This window comes from Geotrypetes seraphini, chromosome 10 (genome assembly GCF_902459505.1).
Source record: "Geotrypetes seraphini chromosome 10, aGeoSer1.1, whole genome shotgun sequence".
NCBI lineage: Eukaryota > Metazoa > Chordata > Amphibia > Gymnophiona > Dermophiidae > Geotrypetes > Geotrypetes seraphini.
In genome coordinates, this window is record NC_047093.1 from 53,997,608 (window position 1) to 54,015,922 (window position 18,315).

At 42.9% G+C, this 18,315-nt stretch overlaps 1 protein-coding gene across 12 annotated transcripts in view; it reads left to right on the forward strand.

Annotated features, from left to right (window-relative positions):
- The window catches only part of LOC117367785 (protein O-mannosyl-transferase 1-like), a 435,721-nt gene that overhangs the window by 392,338 nt on the left and 25,068 nt on the right, over positions 1-18,315 (forward strand). For all 12 annotated transcript variants that reach the window (XR_004540848.1, XM_033960719.1, XM_033960718.1 and 9 more), the window contains 4 exons: positions 6,012-6,142; positions 16,641-16,736; positions 17,445-17,537; positions 17,646-17,742. Coding sequence is in view for 11 of the 12 variants with exons in the window: in XM_033960719.1 (XP_033816610.1) it covers positions 6,012-6,142; positions 16,641-16,736; positions 17,445-17,537; positions 17,646-17,742 (417 nt within the window). In the remaining variant the exon portion in view is untranslated. The remainder of the gene's footprint in view (positions 1-6,011; positions 6,143-16,640; positions 16,737-17,444; positions 17,538-17,645; positions 17,743-18,315) is intronic.

Consider the following 18,315-nt stretch of genomic DNA (forward strand, 5'->3'; position numbering starts at 1 on the left):
TATGAAATGATTTATAGCTGATCTTAGGATCTCACTTAAGGAGCAAGAGTGCCAGTGTGATATGTGCTTTATTTGATTTGATATTTATAAGGCAGCCTTTTCCCAGAGGGTTACTCTTGGCAGAAGTTCTAAATCTTCTGTGACCTGGATCATCTCCCTTACTTCTGCTGAGTCAAGGCCCTCTGCTCTCCTTCCTGCTCCTGACCTAAAACCCCACTCTCCTGCATGGTTCAGACCTATCTTACTCTCGCCTCAAATAGCCATGCCTTGCATAACTTCTTGAAAGTGGCTACATTGTTACTTTAGTGAGATCACAAGGAATGAGATTGAAGCGGATAGGGTATTTTTCTTGTATAGATCCTCTTCTCAGTTTCTACTAATTTAGCTTTAACTATAACTACCAAAGAAACAGCTGAGAGGAGCACAAGTCCCTACCAGGTATATGTCACTGTATACAAAAACTCAAGTAATGTGATGGTAATTTATTTAAAACTTAAAAAAAACACAAAAATGAGGTTTCATTCAGTTGTCAGCCAATGTAGAGCTATAAGGACAAATGTAATATTGTTCTGCTTTTAAGTATCCAATGAAACAGGCTGTAGTGTTCTGTATGACTTTAGTCTTCTCAAATGAGTTTTGTGAAGGCCACTGGTATAAAGAGTTGAGTAGCCCAGGTACAATGCAATTAGCACATGGATCAATAATTGTACAGGCTTGTCCAGACTGATGTGTTATGTGCTCCTACCAGAAATGACTTCTGATTTATTAACCACTTTTTCATGACAAGTTTCACCCAAAGCAGTTTAAACACTTCCCCCTCCCCATTCGCGGTTTCTGCACTCGCGATTTCACATAATCGCGATTTTTTTCTGGGGAGGGGGAAAATTTAAAAAAACATATTTTTTTACCTCCCTGACGCCTTCCCGGCCTTACCTGGTGGTCTAGCGGGCTTTCGGGGCAGGAGCAATCTTCTTACGCTCCTGCCCTGTGCAGATCGTCATGAGGAAATGGCTGTAGGGAGTTCCCGTCGTAGTCTCGAGAGACTACGAGAACTCACAGAGGCCATTTCCTCATGGCGATCTGCACGGGGCAGGAGCGTAAGAAGATCGCTCCTGCCCCGAAAGCCCTCTAGACCACCAGATAAGGCCGGGAAGGCGGCAGGGAGGTGGGGGTGGGTCAGAGCCGGATAATCACGGTTTTTCGCCATTCGCGGTCCGGCTCTGCCCGTATCCCCCGCGAATAACAAGGGAGAAGTGTACTACACTGAATAGTAATCAGGTAACATAGTAGTAAACATAGCAAATAACAGCAGATAAAGACCTAACGGTCCATCCAGTCTGCCCATAAGTTATACCCATTAAAAAATACATGAGTAGATTAACTTGTCTCTTCTTCTGGGCTGTAGACTGTAAAGTCTGATATTGTCCTAGGTTCCAAATGCTGAAGTTGCCATCCAAGCTCACTCCAGCCTATCTAACCATCCTGTTGTTTGCAGGACATCTACCGTAAAGTCTGTCCAGTAACATCCTCATGTTCCATATTAGTGGAGTTCACAACAATGACCACCCCAGCCCATCCTACACCGAATCACCATATATGGCACACAGATCGTGCAGGTCTGTCCAATACTGATGTCTTTAGATCCTCAGACACAATCTATCTGTGCTTATCAGCCTCTCACCTCCCAGCACATACGGTTCCCTCGGATTTCGACCCCCCCCCCCCCCAAATGCATCACTCTGCACTTCTTCGCATTGAATTTTAGTTGCCAGACATTAGACCATTCTTCTAACTTTTGCAGATCCTTTTTCACGTTTTCCACTCCCTCCGTGGTGTCCACTCTGTTACAAATCTTGGTATCATCCGCAAAAAGGCTAACCTAATATTTAGTTTTTATTATTATTCTCCAGAATGTTGCCTAGTTCTAATAAATTTAAAACCTTCCTCCCTTCACCATTGTCTCTTGGGTTCTATGCGTGGAATGGGGAGCACTTCTGAAAATGCTGCCCTGGAGGTTCTGAATTTTAGCTTCCTACCTAAGAGCCTAAATTTGGCTTCCAGAACCTCTATCACATTTTCCTGTGCCATTGGTACCTACAGACTGTCTAAAATCCTATCTAGGTGATGCATGAGTTCCACCACCTTCACACCAGGTAGGCAAGTGACCAGGCAATCCTCACATCTACTAGCCACCCAACTATTTACATGCCTAATGATCGAATCTCCAACTGCAGAAGCCACCCTAACTCTTCCCTCCTGGACAGAAGCCCCTGGGGATACATCCTCAGTGTGAGAGGATGTTGCATCCCCTGGAGGGCAGGTCCTGGAACACTTTCTGCCTCTCATGGTGGTGCTCTTCATTCAGATGACCTCTCTCCTCAATGTCACCACAGAGATTGCCAGACTACAGGTGGTGCTTCTCTGCTATGTCTCTGTAGGGCTCCTCTATAAACCCCTTTGACTTGCCACAGCAACTCCAAGTTTGCTGTTCTAGCCTCCAAAGATAAGACCGATTCCTGAATGCTAGGAGTTCTTTGCACCAATTACACACATATGACTTCTCACCAACTGGGAAATAATCAGACATTTGACACTCAGTACAAAAGACTGGATAGCCCCCATCTCGCAGCTGAACTTTTGCCTGCATCTTAATATTGGTTATTTCTTGATTAAGTTGCTAAGGGAGTGGGAATATGTACACTTAAGTCCCCTAAGATTGATAGTTATATGTTAGGCCAGGGGTGCCCACACTTTTTGGGCTTGTGAGCTACTTTTAAAATGACCAAGTCAAAATGATCTACCAATAATAAAAAATTTTTAAAACACAAAGCACATTATATGCAGAGAAAATGTTAATTATCATTTATATTCTAGGGTTTTTTCAAAGAGGTCAAAGCAGATGACTTTATGCAAATGTCACCTCAGTAACAACTATACAAAAATAGACAAATATACCCCCTCCCTTTTTACTAATCCATTATAGCGGTTTTTAGCGCAGGGAGCTTCACTGAATGCTCTGCGCTGCTCTCGATACTCATAGGCTCCCTGCACTAAAAAACGCTATTGCAAAATATAGACAGCAGATATAAATTCTCAAACGGACACATTTTGATCACTAAATTGCTTCCTCTCTTTCAGACCTCATTCCCTCCCCCAACTTTTTCTTCCTCTCTCCCTGCCCCCTTCCCTTTCTTTCTTTCTTCCTGCCCTCTTCTTTCTGTCTGTCTTTCTTTCTGTTTCCCTGCCCCTTTTCTTTCAGTCTGTCTTTCTCTCTCTTTCTTTCTGTCTCCCTGACCCCCTTTCTTTCTGTCTCCCTGCCTGCTCCCTTTCTTTCTTTCTCCCTGCCCTCCCCCAAGCCACCGCAATCGGGGAACAGGTCCCCAAACCACCCGACGCCAAGTTGTGAGCTGTCTCTGCTTCCTGTCGCGGTAAACACAAGAGCCGGGTCAACCAACCTTCCACCCAACGTCAATTCTGACATTGGAGAGGAAGTTCTGGGCCTGCGAGGCAGCTATTGGGTGGCCCAGAACTTCCTCTCCGATGTCAGAATTGACGTTGGGGGGGGGGAAGCTTGTCGGCCTGGCGCTTCTGTTTACTGTGTTGGGAAAGCAAATGTTGTCCATGGAGAAGCGGGTGGAATGCGAAGCTAACACGAGTCTATCACAAAACCCGGGATGGGCTCCACGATCAACTTGCGTGGGCTCCGCGATCTACTGGTCGATCGCAATCGACCTTTTGGTCACCCCTGTGTTAGGCTATAACCCTCCTCCCTTCACCATGCTAATATTTCATTTTTATTATTATCTATGGATTTAAATAGACTGTATTTCTAAGAGCTAATTACTTGCTAAAATAGATGCCCCAGTTACATTTGTAGCCTTCTAATTGGTTCAAGGGCCTTTAAATCAAGAGATCAGACCTGAAGTGGGAGGGAATTAAGTCTTAACTGAGGTCATGTCTTCTTCTATCTTAAGAGCCCTAGCGTCTTTAGCCTTTTCTCACATGGAAGTCATCCTATACCCTTATCATTTTTATCACCCTTCTCTCTCCCTTTTCTAATTCTGCTGTGTGTGTGTGTGTGTGTATATATATATATATATATATATATATATATAAATTTTTTTTTTGATACAGTGACTAGAATTGTACATGTATTCAAGGTGCAATCACACCATAGAGCAATACAAAGGCATAAGAAGTTTACTACAGCACAAGCAGATCACAGAGAGAGAAAGAAAGAGCTCCATTTTGTTTGGGACATACTGATTCTAATGTTTTCTCTTAATTTTTGCTGGCCTATGTGCACATGATAAATCTTTTGTATGGAAGTTTTCAGCCTCGTTGTGACGTATAGCACAACTTTCCTTCTCTTCACATATCCAACAGACCAATACTTGTAATTTCTTTCTCTATAACATTGCTAAAATCTGGCTTCTCTTTTCTGAGCAGGCTACCAAGAACTTCATCCACACTCTTGTTACCTCTCACCTGGATTAATGCAATGTGCTTCCACTATGCCATCTCTCTCCCCTTCAATCTGTTCAGAATTCCGCTGCATGCCTCATATTCTGCCAGTGTCATTATGCTCATGTTACCCCTCTCCTCAAATCACTGGCTCCCTGCCCATTTTTGCATGCAGTTCAAACTCCTTTTACTGACCTACAAGTGTATTCATTCTGCAGCTCCTCTGTTCTATTCCTATATTCTACCCCATAAGTCCTATTCATCAGGTGAGTCTCTATTGTCGATGGCCTTCTCCTCCACTGCTAATTCCTGACTCCGTCACTGCGCAATATGCCTGGAATATCCTACCTGACTCTGTGCATCATGCCCTATCTCTGGTGGTGGTCAGATAAAGACTTAAAACCCGCTTTTTTGAAACTGTGTTTATATCCGACCATACCAGCTTGTAAAAGTATCCATATCTGTTGTCATTCCTTCTTTACTCCCCTACCTCTAAGTCCTTTGTGTTTTCCTACCCGAGTTGCATGTACGTGTATAAATCACTTTTGTCCTGTATGTCCATCATATTTAAATTGTAAGCTCTTTGAGCAGGGACTATCTCTTGCATGTCTGTTCTACAGCACTGCGTGTGCTGGTAGCTCTTTTGAAATAATAAATAGTAGTAATTTGATGGTTTCTCATTCGAGTATTGCAGTTTGACTGATATTTATTTAAAAGAGTTTCGGTGAGTGTAAGGCGTTAACCTAGAACCACAGCTTCTATTTAAGGAATATCTAGGCTTTTCAGTTTTGACAGACCCCTCAGGCAGGCAGTTCTCACCGAAACACGGCCCGTGTTGTGTCCCAGAATAAATTTAATCTGATTTTCCCAAATCTGGATGGTCCTTGGTGCTTTTTTTCCATTCACAATTAAGAAAGCCAGCTAAAATGCTGTTCATACAGTTGCTGGGTGTGTGTGGGCACCCTTTCTGACCTTTTTGCGATGGCTTGGAGAAATCCACTGTTTATTTCTAGGATAAGCAGCATAAGATCTGTTTTATTGCTTGGGATCTAGCTAGGTACTTGGGACCTGGGTTGGCCACTGTTGGAAACAGGATATTGGGCTTGATGGACCTTCAGTCTGACCCATTATGGCAATTCTTATGTTCTTATTACTACATAGGACAGTTAGAGGCTTACTCAGAAGTCAGTTCTCGGTTTCTGTTGATAAGAGTGCACAATCCATCAGTCTGGACTGGTCTGGAGGGACTAAAAGAAAGCAAATTAGCAAGTAGGATCTAATTTATCTTTGTCCAAAAGGACATAAGTTCTAAATGTTAGAACTGAGAAACATATTTGTTCTGTGTGATGGTGAGGGGTACTGATATCAAGCGAGCTTTTATGATTGATAAATTTTTATATAGATCAAGATGGGTGCAGGTTGTGGCTGGCAGTATAGAAGTAGCCATCACTTTGTCCTATATAATCAATAATGGGCATGGGGGATCATAAGTCTTCTCCACCTGAACAGTTCTTTTGTTGCCTCTTCGTCCTTTTTTTTTTTCTTAGGGTGGGTTAGCACGGATCACACAGGGTCAGCCGCTGGAGGTGGTATATGGTTCTCAGATCACCATGCGCAGTGTCCTCAGTCAGCCTGTTCCTTGCTGGCTACACTCTCATAAAAACATCTATCCTGTCAGGTGAGAGCAAGTATCCCCTCCTGCTTGAAAGTCTTACCCAGCCTAGTACCTGTAAGATGGTGGCTGCTGTAAAAAGATCCTGCTTGTATCTCCCTCTGTCTTTTTCTTCTATTGATATGGGAACTTTTACTTTTTTTTCTGTTTCTGCTTTATATGTGGACTACCCAAGCATTTCTGACAATGAGCGGTATATTATATATTTCATAAATTTAGAAACTTGGAAGCTCTGGCTTAAAAGGAAGCAGCTACCTTAGTGCTTTCTTCTTTCTAAATCCTAGTACTAGGTTTGATACATCCAGTGTACACAGGGGCACTTCCTAGACTGTCATGGTGTGAGGGATTTCAGAACTTACGTTTGCACAACACCTACTTTTTCATAGGTGTACCGCTTGATATTTTACTGGAAGAACATTTACCAAATGAAATCTGGACAGCAGCAGTTTTATGTCTTGTGGAATGGAAATTTTCCTAGGGATGTGCAGAATGTTCTTTCTAGGCAAATTTGGGCACTTGTATGATTTAAGTACAGAATTTTGTTTTTCCTTTTTCTGTCTACCAGACCAGCACAGAACAAATGGGTTATGCCCCTAAACTAGCAAAGGGAGACAGAACATATTCTGTGCTCTGCTCTATTTATAGAGTGCTATACAGCCACCTACATCGGCCACATGCTTGGTACTCTGTCTGCAGCAAATGGTAAATGGGTATATCATGCAGCGTTCTGGTCTGATTGGAAAGATTCCCAGGCCCAGTTGGTGAACTGGGTTCTAGTTAAGTGAATACAATTAGGTAGAGCAGCGAGGGTTCAGCTGGTGGTAGCCACTTGTGTGGGAGACAGACTCTCCCCTTCTTCCACTTGGAGGGTGTCTTTTTCTCAATGTTTGGAGAGGCCTTGATTGTATCCTACCCTTTCCTTTTTGAGGGAAAAACAAAAAAGAGTTTGGACAGGTAAGCATGCAAATTGCTGATAAGAGATCAGGTTGATATGGGTAGAGGGAAGCGGTAGATCAGCTAAGCCCCAGGATTATAGAGGGAATTCCCATGTTATGTTTGAAGTTGCCTCAGGAGGGCTCTTTGGGCACCAAGAACAGCTGAGTTCTTGGAGTACTTGCTTAGAACCTGAAATTGCACTGAGAGTGACATGGGTATTCAACATTTCAGCAACATCGTGGTGGAAGATGGGGAGCTGTTGCCTTTTTTTTTCAGCCAGGGTCCCCAGAGCAGAAGTTGTGTGTTTTCCCCTGAGTTTGTGCTCCTTATACATAGAACATTTTTTCTAAAGCAAATGCAGTCAGTTCACCCTCTTAGAGTGCAAGAGCCAACCTAAGGTTGCAGAAGAGCTAGTGAAGGCCAAAAGACTCCATCTGGGAATGGTGGTGGACTAGAAGACCCAGTCTGCAGTGTGATGGTGGACTGGAAGACCCAGTCTGCAGTGTATCTTACTTGGTTAGCTTGGCAGGTAGGAGTCTTTATCAGCAAAGTGAGAGAGCTAGCAGAGGGAGAAAGTGATGATCCTACAATGGTCTGCTTGTTTTGGCAAGAGAAGCAGCCAGCAATTATTACTTGGGTGTCAGAGGCACTTAGGGTTACCATATTTGTGAAGATAAAAAAAGAGGACACATGGCCTTCAACTCACGCACTCTGGCTTTTCCTAACATGCTCCAGTGAAGAGGGCCACTGGGCAACTACCTTGGAAAGACTGCTTTGGTGGAGTTATTTCCATTTCAATAGAGAACTTGAGTACAGGTCCCATCATAAATTTGAAGGGAGTAAATCTGGCTTTCCATATTCTGAATTTTCTGATGGAAACACTCTGAGCAGCAATTATGGTGATGCATCAGGAATTTTTGACATTCTCAGACCTCAAGAAGGTGTACCTATAGTATGTATTCCAATTTGGAAAGGTCATCGAAAATTGAGGTTTGCAGTTCTAGGACACCATTATCAATTTCAAGCTTTGCAATATGGGCTTGCCACAGCCCCAAGTACCTTTTTTAAGTTAATGGTTGAGATTGCGGTGAAGTTGCTCAAGAGCAGAGTCCCTTATTCGTCCATATTTGAATAACTGGTTCATCAAGGTAAAATTAGAGGTGGAAAGTCAGCAAGCCATTTCTCAAATGATCCAGTTACTTCAGTCTCCCGGTGGAAAAAGCAAACTGAAACCCTCAGTGCCTTGAATATTTAGGAGCTATGTTCAATACTCAAAATGAAAAGGTTTTTCTTACCAAGGAGAGGGCAGTTGAGCTTCAAAATTGAGTAAAAGCTTTCTGGATGAAGGAAGCTCCACATGCTTAGAACCCCTTAGTGGTAGTTGGCATAACAGCATGGTCTTAAGCAGGGCTGTGGAGTCGGAGTCAATTTTGGGTACTGGAGTTGGAGTTGTGGGTACCAGAAACTGAGGAGTCGGAGTCAAAGGATTTATCTACCTACTCCACAGGCCTGACAGGGTTGTGGAGTCAGAGTCCAGGAGTCGGAGACAATTTTTGGTACCTGGAGTCGGAGTCGTGGCTACCAGAAACTGAGGCGATGGAGTCGAAGAATTTATCTACTGACTCCACAGCCCTGGTCTTAAGTGCATATACGTCTCCTTCAGAGGTCTCTGATGGAACGCAGGTTGACTCAGATTCAGAGTTAAGAGACTCAACACCCTTGGGTGCCCAGGATGAGATCCAGTCTAGAGTGGTGCTTTAACTCCCAGAATCCACTGAAGACATGTCTGAAGCTTCTTGATCAATCTGTCATTTAGAGATGATCTATTTAGAAGGTACTTCAAGCCTTTTAGGGCAAAGTGGTCACTTTTGCTTTTTCCAACAATACTATGGCATTGATATGGCATTGATAAACTGGCAAGAGGGCACAAGGAGTGCAGCAGTTGAATGAGATCTCTACTGTTTCAAGCTTTGTCAGTAATGTACATTGCAGGATCCCAGAATGTATAGATTTCCTGGGAGTTGACAACAAAGGATACCTTTTCCCTTATCCAGGACCTTATCCAACCATAGTCTTTGTGACACAACACAATATGAAGATTCTGTGATTATTCTATTGAAGGAAGGAATGGGTAGTGGCAAGTCTGAATGCATTGATTCAGCTGAGGCCTTCAATGAGTTCTCTGTATATATTTCCATATCTGCATCTGGGCTGTGTTTTTCAGAGGGTGCCATTGCATCCTAGACTAATAGAGAAATAGAGAAAATATGAAGGCAAATGAAGACTGTATGGCCTGTCTAGTATGCCTTTCCATGCCATCTACTATGCCTTCCTCTTCCTTAGAGATCCATTGTACTTGTCACAAGCTTTCTTGAATTCAAATACAGTTTTCTTCACCACCATCTCCATTAGGAGGCTGTTCTATGCATTCACCACCCTGTCCATGAAAAATTATTTTTTGAGTCTACTCATTTCACCTTCATCCTGTGCCCCCTCATTCCAGAGTTTCTTTTCAATTGAAAGAGACTCACATCATGCATTTATGCCATGAAGCTATTTAAATGTCTTTATCATATCTCCCTTCTCCTGCCTTTCCTCCAAAGTATATGTATTGAGATTTTTTTTGTTTTAATAATTTTTTTATTAGTATTTTATATAAACAGCGCACAGTAGCAAAATATCAAACAACATGAGCTCTATGCACTAAAACATCAAATATACACATTACATCCTTCAAGAACATAACTCCCCTCCCCCCACAGCTCCATAAGAAAACATCTTGGATGGGACCTGATACAAATGGCTAATAGTTCAATCAAAAAAGCGAATAATAGAGGGGGAAGGGGACATCTCTGCCTCGTCCCTTGTGCCATGGGAATAAACACCATTAATCTGAATAGTAGCCCTGGGAAATGCGTAAAAAGCTCTTACCCATTCTCTTAAATGCCCACCCAGTTCCATATGTTCCATCACTTTCCATAAAAATTCCCAACTGACTCTATCAAATACCTTTTCAGTGTCGATGGCCAGCAGGGCAACCTGGACTGTGTCCTGATGAGCACTCCTTAAGAAGTGTAACGTCTGCCTAATATTATCCCCTACTTAACATCTCTGGATAAAACCAGATTGGTCCAAATTAATCAAACCAGGCAAAACCTTACCCAGTTGAAGAGCTAACACTTCAGCTATGATCTTAGCATCTACATTTAAGAGAGATATCGGCTGGTAGCCCCCACAACCTGAAGGATCCTTGCTAGGCTTTAAAAGCACAGAGATCCCAGTTTCTTCCATTGCTTTAGGCAAGGATCCACCCTCACACACCCCATTCACCACCCTTACCAATAAGGATGCTAAAGGGTCCTGAAAATGTTTATAAAATTTACTCGAATGCCCATCAAGTCCAGGGGCTTTTCCAATCTTTAAGTTTTTTTATGACCCCCACTCTCTCTCCCACTGAGATAGGCACCTTTAATTCCTTACACATTGTCTGAGTCAAACTTGGGATATGCAATGCCTGCAAAATCTGTTCAAGAGTCTCAGTCCCCATCTATTTTGTATGATTGTAAAGATCAGTATATAATATCTTAGAAAGGTTTGACCAATAGCAGTATCAGTACAGTGCTCAACTCCCATGGAATCCCTGATTTTAGTAATAGTGGTTTTGGCCTGTTTGATTTTAATAAATCTAGGCAGCATGGAGCTAGCCTTGCTATATTCAGCCTATTGAGATTTTTACATCTGTCCCCATACACTTTATGATGAAGACCACTGACCATTTTAGTAGCTGTCCTCTGGACCGACTCCATCCTGTTTATTTTTCTGAAGGTGCGGTCTCCAAAATTGTACTTAAAATTCTAAATGCCATTGCCTTTTCTACCTGACTAGCCACTTTAAGATCATCACATATGATCATACCTAAGTCTCACTCCTCTTTTGTACACAAAGATTCTTCACCTCCTAAATTGTACCGTTCCTCTCGGGGGTTTGCAACCCTGTATTTCTTAGCATTAAGTCTTAGCTGCCAAATTCCGAAGCCATTCTTCGAGCTTTGCTAGGTCATTCCTCATGTTATCCACACTATAATGTTGATGGCACCAGATGACTCAGGAGACCGTGATAGACAGATCTATTTTGTGTAGACAGATGAAGACCAGCAGTAGGACCACAGAAAACAAAACACAAAGGATTGAAAGTGGGACAGATGAGTGATTTTCAGAGGACTGTGTTTGTGAAGAGCCAACTAAACTAAAATAGACAAAGTGATGGGACTGGATGTGATACATCTGAGGGTATTGAAGGAACTTGGAAGTTCTGGCTACTCTGCTGCCCGACTTTTTCAGTAGTTTTTATTTAGAATTGAAAGAGATCCAGAGGAAATGAGAAGGACAGATGTGATCCCTCTCCACAAAACAAAAGTAAGGAAGAGTTTGAAAACTGCATTCCAGTTGGACTGATCTTTTTGCTAGATAAATTAGTGGAAACTATTCTAACAGGTAATAGTGAGGTTTCTGGAATCCAGTAGCTTGCAGGACCCAAGGCATGTCTTGTTAAACAAATCTGATTCAACTTCTTTGACTGGGTGATCAGGGAGCTGAATTGAGGGAGGGCGCTAGATATGGTGTACTTAGAATTTAGAAAAGCCTTTGACAGAGTTCCACACAGACAACTTATAAATAAACTGAGTGCTTTTAGTATGGGCATTGAAGTGATTCACTGGGTTAGAAACTGGTTTAGTGGAAGGTACCAAAGGGTATTGGAAAATGGAGCCCACTCTGAGGAATGGGACATGTACCCAAGGTATGCCACAAAGATTTTGCAGTAGGGCTGCCTGGTAAGGTTTGCCTCTTTGCAAACAATATCAAAATCTGCAATAGGGTAGACACTCCTGATGGTGTGGATAACATGAGAGAGGATCTAGTGAAGCTTGAAGAATGTTCTAGAATTTGACTGCCAGGATACAAACTCTATCGCGAGGACAGGTCAGGGCAGGAAGGAGGAGGAATAGCTCTATACATAAAAGAAAGCATACACTCGACCAGAGTGGACACAACAGCGACAACCAACAAATTGGAATCACTATGGGCTAAAATACCGTGAAGAAAAGGGCGTGAGATAAAGATGGGCCTGTACTATCGTCCACCTGGGCAAAATGAAACTACCGATGAAGAAATGGAAGCCGAGATGAAACGAGAATGCAGAAACGGTAATATGATCATTATGGGAGTCTTCAACTATCCCGGAATAGACTGGAGTCTTGGAAACTCAAAATGTGCTAGGGAGACCGGATTCCTGGAGGCTATACAGGATTGCTTCATGGATCAGCTTGTCAGAGAACCGACGAGAGGAAATGCCATTCTGGATCTAATCCTTAATGGGCTAAGAGGACCTGCAAAGGACGTGGAAGTAGTGGGACCTTTGGGAAACAGCGATCATAACATGATCAAATTCAAAGTTGAAGTAGGAATACCAAAGGGAAAGAGAACCACAGCAACAACTTCAAGAAAGGAAACTATGAAGCAATGAGGGTAATGGTAAGGAAGAAACTCAGGAACAACACAAAGAAATGGCAGACTGTAGAGCAAGCCTGGTCTTTATTCAAGGCACAAAATTGGTATATTCCCAGATTCAGAAAAGGGTGCAAAAAGAGCCGAACAAAAGACTCGGCGTAGATAACTAAAGAAGTGAAGAAAGCGGTAGGGGATAAGAAGAATTCATTCAAGAAATGGAAAAAGGGCAAAACCAATGAGAACTGGAAAGAACACAGGAAGTATCAAAAAGAATGTCACCTTGTGGTTTGAAAAGCAAAAAGAGAATATGAAGAGAAGCTAGCCAGGGAAGCACGAAATTTCAAACTGTTCTTCAGATATGTTAAAGGGAAGCAGCCAGCTAGGGAGGAGGTGAGACTGCTGGATGATGGAGATTGGAAGGGAGTAGTGAAGGAGGAGAAAGAAGTGGCGGAAAGACTAAACATGTTCTTTTCGTCAGTATTCACAAAAGAAGACACATCCAACATACCAGAACCTAAACAAATCTTCAAAGGAGACCAAGTAGAAAAATTAACATCCATTGAAGTAAGCCTTGAGGACGTACACAGGCAGATAGAAAAATTAAAAACTGACAAATCACTGGGCCTGGACAGAATCCACCCTAGAGTATTGAAAGAACTAAAGGAGGAAATAGCGGAACTACTACAGCAGATTAGTACTCTATCCCTGAAAACAGGCGTGATCCCGGAGGATTGGAAGATAGCCAATGTTACGCCCATCTTTAAAAAGGGATCGAGAGGTGACCCGGGGAACTACAGACCGGTAAGTCTGACCTCGGTTCCGGGGAAAATGACGGAAGCGCTGATAAGATAGCATCAAGGAGCATCTAGAGAGGCATAAACTTATGAAAACAAGCCAACATGGCATCTGCAAGGGAAGATCATGCCTGACGAACTTATTGCACTTCTTCAAAGGAATTAACAAACGGATGGACAAAGGGGATCCCATAGACATTGTATACTTAGACTTCCAAAAAGCCTTTGACAAGGTAACCCATGAACGCCTACTTCAGACACTAAAGAACCATGGGGTGGAAGGAGACATACACAGATGGATCATGAATGGTTGGCGGGCAGGAAGCAGAGGGTAGGAGTGAAGGGCCACTACTCTGACTGGAGGAAGGTCACGAGTGGTGTTCTGGAGGGGTCAGTGCTTGGACCGCTGTTATTCAATGTATTTATAAATGATCTAGAAACGGGGACGAAGAGCGAAGTAATAAAATTTGCAGATGACACCAAGCTATTTAATGGGGCTAGGACAAAAGAGGACTGCGAAGATTTACAAAGGGACCTGAACAAACTAGGGGAGTGGGTGACGAGATGGCAGATGAAGTTCAATGTAGAGAAATGTAAAGTCTTACACTTAGGAAACAGAAACCTGAGGTACAGCTACATGATGGGAGGGCTGTTACTGAGTGAGAGTTCCCAAGAAAGGGACTTGGGGGTAATAGTGGACATGACAATGAAGCCGTCAGCACAGTGCGCAGCGGCTGCTAAGAAAGCGAATAGAATGCCAGGAATAATCAAGAAGGGTATTACAAGGAGAACGAAAGAAGTTATCCTGCCGTTGTATTGGGCAATGGTGCGTCCGCATCTGGAGTACTGCGTCCAATATTGGTTGCCATACCTAAAGAAGGATATGGCGATACTCGAGAGGGTTCAGAAGAGAGCGACACGTTTGGTAAAAGGTATGGAAAACCTTTCATACGCTGAAAGATTAGAGAGACTGGGGCTTTTTTCGCTGGAGAAGCGGAGACTTAGAGGGAATATGATAGAGACTTACAAGATCACGAAGGGCATAGAGAAAGTGGAGAGGGACAGATTCTTCAAACTTTCAACAACTACAAGAACGAGAGGACATTCGGAAAAATTAAAAGGGGACAGATTCAGAACCAATGCTAGGAAGCTCTTCTTCATCCAACGGGTGGTGGACACCTGGAACGCGCTTCCAGAGGGAGTGATAGGACAGGGTACGGTATTGGAGTTCAAGAAGGGATTGGATAATTTTCTGAAGGAAAAGGGTATAGAAGGGTATAGAAAGAGGGCTACTATACAAGTCCTGGACCTGATGGGCCGCCACGTGAGTGGTCTTCTGGGCATGATGGACCTCAGGTCTGACCCAGCAGAGGCACGGCTTATGTTCTTATGTTCTTAACGTGCCAAAAAATGAAGGGTCATGCATTTGAGCTGCAAAAACCCAAAGGAGAGGTAAAGTATAGGGGGGGGGGGGGCAAAGCACTCTTGTGCATGAAAGAAGAGCTTAACTTAGGAATGATCATATCTTATGATCTTATGATGGCCAAATAGGTAGAAAAGGTAAGCAAATGCCAAAAAGATGCTTATGTACATGGGGAGAGCAATTGCTAACAGAAAATGGTAATTGTGTGTCTCTTAAGCCTCTGCAATCCAATTTAGAGTTCTTTTTACAATTTTGGAGACCATATGGAGTCGGTCCAGAGAGCAGCTATTAAGACTGTCAGTGGTTTTGTCATAAGGCATATCTAAACATATTTAAGATCTCAATATGTATTTTTTGGAAGAAAGGAGGAAGAGGGGAAATATGATAAAGATATTTAAATATCTCTGTGGCATAAATGCACAGGTGACGAGTCTTCTTTCAACTGAAAGGGAGCTCTGGAATAAGGTAAAAGGAACAAACCAGTGTAGTATGATAAAGATATTTAAATATCTCTGTGGCATAAATGCACAGGTGACGAGTCTTCTTTCAATTGAAAGGGAGCTCTGGAATAAGGTAAAAGGAACAAACCAGTGTAGTAGTCTTAAGGAAATAATTCTTTATGGAAAGGGTAGCAAATATGTGGAATGACCTTCTAGTGGAGGTGGTGGATATGAAGACTCAATCTGCTTAAAAAAACATTTTGGGGCAAGCACATAGGATCTCTAAGGGAAAGGATGGTAGAAGTATGGATGGGCAGAATGGATAGGCCATATGGTCTTTTATCTGCTGTCGTCGTCTATCTTTCATGAGGCCCAAGACTGCAGAAGAACTGTGACTTCTTCAGAAGTGAGGACTTCTCATCCAAGATGATCCATTTCAGATAGATGATCTTTTTCACTTCTGTCATATGTTACAGCCCTTGAAAGGAACTGCCTGAGATACGATGACCTCTTCTGAGTACCCTTTACCACTCTGTTGCAGGTGCAGAAAAATGTGACCTCTGTAATTTACGTGAGTTTGGAAAGTTTTTGAAACTTACTGCTACTTACTTATTTCTAGAGCGCTACCAGATGTAAGCAACGCTGTACAGAGTCACAGAGGAGATGGTCCCTGAGTGCTTACTTGGGAGGGGCTACAGTCAGCCTGCCAGAAGCAGTGGGGGAGGGGCTACAGGTAGGCAGCAAGAGAGATGGGGATTGGAGAGGTAAGTTTGCAGTCACCCCAGTTGCAGGACAGGATAGAGGTCCAGTTTGAAAGCTTGATATTGGGAGAGAAATTTTTTGGTAATAAATATCTTGACTTTTCCTACAGGAAGGTCTCAAAGGTCTTGCTGTTAAGTTCCTTGTTAATCCAAGTTGCTGCTCTAGCCTTTTAATTTTTTGTGATGGTCTGTGCACCTTTTTGCTAAATACCAGCTGGATGTGCTTACTAAGCAACAAGCCATGCATGGACCAAAGGTCTTGGGATCCCACTCAGTGTAAGAGGTGCTTTGATATATCCCATTCATTCTGGACTCGTTCTTACCTGATAATTTTCTTTCCCAGAAATCTGCCCTGTTTCTTGTTGAACCTTTGGAGATAATGTTTGCTTGGGGATTTGATCTCTGAATGTCTCTGTGTGTTGGTTTTTTCCCCAGCCGTCTGGATTCTCCTTTCAGGTAGCGTGGGGGAGATAATTTACATTTGCTTTGTTACAGAGATACTGAGCATTTAGTGGCTGCACAGTGCCCTTTATAGGACAGGACTCACAACTCTGATCTGGACTGATCTGATAGAACTTGAGGAAAGAAAATTAGTAAGTAAGAATAAATTTTTCCTTTGTATACTCTCTTCCTCTAACTTTAGATATGACGATGGTCGAGGAAGCTCTCACCAGCAGCAGGTCACCTGCTATCCCTTTAAGGATGTGAATAACTGGTGGATTGTGAAGAACCCTGGGCTGTGAGTTCTCTTCTCTCCCTCCTTCACCCATTCTTTTGTGAGGCTATTTCTGTCCTCCTCATGAAAATAAGTAACCTATTACCTTTTTTCTTGGGATGAGACTAACCGTAGACTGCTCCTTACAGTGACTTTTTTCCTTTTGATCTTCATGATGATAGGTTTTACTATTAAAAAACCTCCAATAACATAGTTTTCTTTGTCTTGCACGAGCTCTGTTCCGAAGACTAGAAGAGCAAAATACAGCCATTAAAGGGCTGATAATGAGGAGCAGTTGTGTATCAGCAGGTTCTGGATTAGGAAATGTGATCGGAGAACAAGGGAGGCTCTGTGAGAGGCTGAAAGACGCACAATAAGTATCCAAGATGGACTGGCATGTTTCTCAGGATTGGCCTTGCACTCCATGGGTACTGTGTGAACATTAGAATTGCCATATTGGAACGGACCAAAGGTCTATCAAGGCCAAGCCAGGTCACAAGTACCTGGCAAGATCCCAAAGAATAAAACAGATTTTATGCTGCTCATTCTAGAAATAAGCAGTAATTATTTATGGACTTTTTGTTTAGGGAATTATCCAAACCATTTTAAACCCTACTAAACTAACTTTTTATAAGAACATGTAGTTTCTGATGTTATCTGATTCTTTTTAACTGCTGGTATACAACCTCACAGCTTTGCCTGCTTGTAATGCCAGTCCTTTTTTCCCATTAGGCCTAAGCTGGTGGTGAGTAACCCTCCCCAACCAGTGCGCCATGGTGACATTGTACAGCTGGTACACGGGATCACGGCACGCTTTCTCAATACGTGAGTGCAGGTTTTTCTTCCCTACTGGCAGAAGCACCTTCCTTTGCTTCTGTGCTTCTAGGAGATGGCTGCTGATTTGTGATGGCTAATTCCTCTGCTCCTTCCCAGGCATGATGTAGCTGCCCCACTTACACCCTATGCCCAGGAGGTGTCCTGTTACATAGATTATAATGTGTCCATGCCATCGCAGAATCTCTGGAGACTGGTAAGACCGCAGAATATTGCCCTTCTGTATTTTGTCTCTCTTTATTCCTCTGACTTATTCATAGGTTTTGGGTTTTATTTGGTTATTTATGTTTTGAAAGTGTACTTATTGCTAAATGCTGTATTTGTGCTTTAGATGTTGCTGTCTCCTCCTCTGTTTGTGGATATTTGTGCTGTGTTTATCCCAGGACAAGCAGGCAGCATATTCTTAACGTATGGGTGACGTCACCGACGGAGCCCCGGTACGGACCTTTTTAACTAGAAAGTTCTAGTTGGCCGCACCGCGCATGCGCTGGTGCCTTCCCGCCCGACGGAGGAGTGCGTGGTCTCCAGTTTCTTCGTTTCCGCGGAGCGAAGAAGACGCATGTGCTTTCAACGGCCGTTGAAAACTCTATTTTGCCTTCCCGCTCGCGATTTTTTGATCCCTTTTTTGTCTATATTTTGTCTTTTGACTTTACCTTCCTTTTCAAAAAAAAATAAAAAAAAAAAACTCGTGTCTTTTCTTTGCTTTTTTGCAGCCGGCCCCAGCGGGGCCTGTTGTAATCATACAAGCCTCCGGGTTTGATTTCGCGGA